Source organism: Telopea speciosissima, unplaced genomic scaffold, assembly GCF_018873765.1.
Source record: "Telopea speciosissima isolate NSW1024214 ecotype Mountain lineage unplaced genomic scaffold, Tspe_v1 Tspe_v1.0096, whole genome shotgun sequence".
In the NCBI taxonomy this organism is placed as follows: domain Eukaryota; kingdom Viridiplantae; phylum Streptophyta; class Magnoliopsida; order Proteales; family Proteaceae; genus Telopea; species Telopea speciosissima.
In genome coordinates, this window is record NW_025317432.1 from 47,785 (window position 1) to 49,566 (window position 1,782).

General features: G+C 42.7%; 1 protein-coding gene across 1 annotated transcript; it reads left to right on the top strand.

Moving 5' to 3' along the window:
* The first annotated feature begins 497 nt into the window (after positions 1 to 497).
* LOC122647625 lies at positions 498 to 980 on the top strand. The gene has a single exon (XM_043840979.1). The coding sequence runs from the start codon at positions 498 to 500 to the stop codon at positions 978 to 980; it is 483 nt and encodes a 160-aa protein (XP_043696914.1).
* The last annotated feature ends 802 nt before the right edge of the window (positions 981 to 1,782 follow it).

A 1,782-nucleotide genomic window follows, 5' to 3' on the forward strand; every position in this document is an offset into this window, starting at 1 on the left:
TACCGCAAACGACCCGCCCGGTCTGGTTTAAACCAAAAATGAACATATGCCGATATTGCATTTTTTGTTGGGCTGGAACTGAAAGTCATGAGCCTCTTTTCTTCAATTGCCCCTTTTCCAGTAGCATTTGGGGGAGAATTAGTTCCTCTTGCTCACAAGGGGGTGGGGGGCCCACCTCTCTCCAAAATACGATTGTCTGGCTCTCAAATGTTGGCTGTGCTAATGACAAGATGGACATTATTTCCAAGTTGGCTTTTTGTGCTACTGTACATTTTATTTGGTGGGAAAGAAATCGAAGGCTTTTTGAAAACAAGGTTAGGTCTCATGATCAGATTATTAAGGCTATTAGACTTGATGTGGCTATCAAGTGTGCTGCCTTTCCCATTTCGGTTGTCCAAAATCCCAAAAATCAGTTTCTGGCTGACAGTTGGGGGATTAGGGTGGATTGGAAGGTTATTACACAAAAAACTTGTGCATGGTTCAGACCTCCTACTCACATGACAGCCCTTCATTGTGATGGGTCTTTGACGGCTGATAGAGCTTCTTATGGTGGGATCATTCGTGATGACATAGGGGCTGCTATTATGGCTTATGCTGGGAAGGGGGACGATAATTCTATTCTTGGCATGGAACTTCTTGCTATCCTTGGGGGAGTCACTTTATACATTCAAAAGGATCTCCTTCGGGTTTCTATTAGATCTGATTCAAAACTTGCAGTGGATATTTTGAATGGGATAGTGAGCTGTCCTTGGAGCTTGCAGACCTTAAAGGTCCGGATCACATCTCTAATGGAGCAATTGCAACGTAAGGAGATTCGACATGTTTGGAGGGAGCTCAACCAACCGGCAGACTTTGTTGCAGCCATTGACACTGGGGATGGGGAATCTTTTCTCTACCCCCCGGATTTCCCCCCGGAATTAGTGGAGTTGATCAAGAATGACTCAAACCGTAAGACCTACTTTAGGAGCCCTTCACAATGAGTAGTAGGCCCCTGTTATTTGGGGCTGTATCAACAAGGGCTTGTCCTCAGGCTCGCTCTGGAGCTCTCCTTCCCCTCTTAGGCCTATCTAAGGGGAGGGGGAAAGGGCTCCCATTTTATGTATTTTATTTCATCTTTTTTCTATCTTAATACAATCATACTTACCTATCAGAAAAAAGGTATCGATTCGAAGGCCACGACCCTCAACATCGTATCCACACGTCTAATAATAGATAAGGACACTTTTTAGAAAATACAAAACCCAAAAATGTATAGAAATGCCCCCAAATAACCCCAAACGACTCACTAGGTCTGGTTTAAATCGAAAATGAACATATGTCGAAATAGGTATCGATTCGCAGGTCAAAACCCTCAACATAGCATCCACACGTCTAATAAGAGATAAGGACACTTTTTAGAAAATACCAAACCCAAAAAAGAACAGAAATGCCCCCAAAAAACCCCAAACGACCCACCCGATCTGGTTTAAAACGAAAATCAACATATGTCAAAATGGGAATCGATTCGAAGGTCATGAGACTCCACATCGCATCCACATATCTAATATGAGATAAGGACACTTTTTAGAGAATCCCATACCCAAAAAGTACTGAAATTAACCCCAAATGACCCACCCGATATGGTTTAAACCGAAAATGAAAATATGCCAAAATAGGTATCGATGCGAAGGTCACGACCCTCAACATCGCATCCACACGTCTAATAAGAGATAAGGACACCTTTTAAAAAATCCCAAGCCCAAAAAATCACAGAAATGTCACCAAATAATCGAAAACGACCCA

Bases quoted from the DNA above. Each gene is read 5' to 3' on its own strand.
- LOC122647625 (XM_043840979.1), top strand. From the start codon at position 498: ATGACAGCCCTTCATTGTGATGGGTCTTTGACGGCTGATAGAGCTTCT.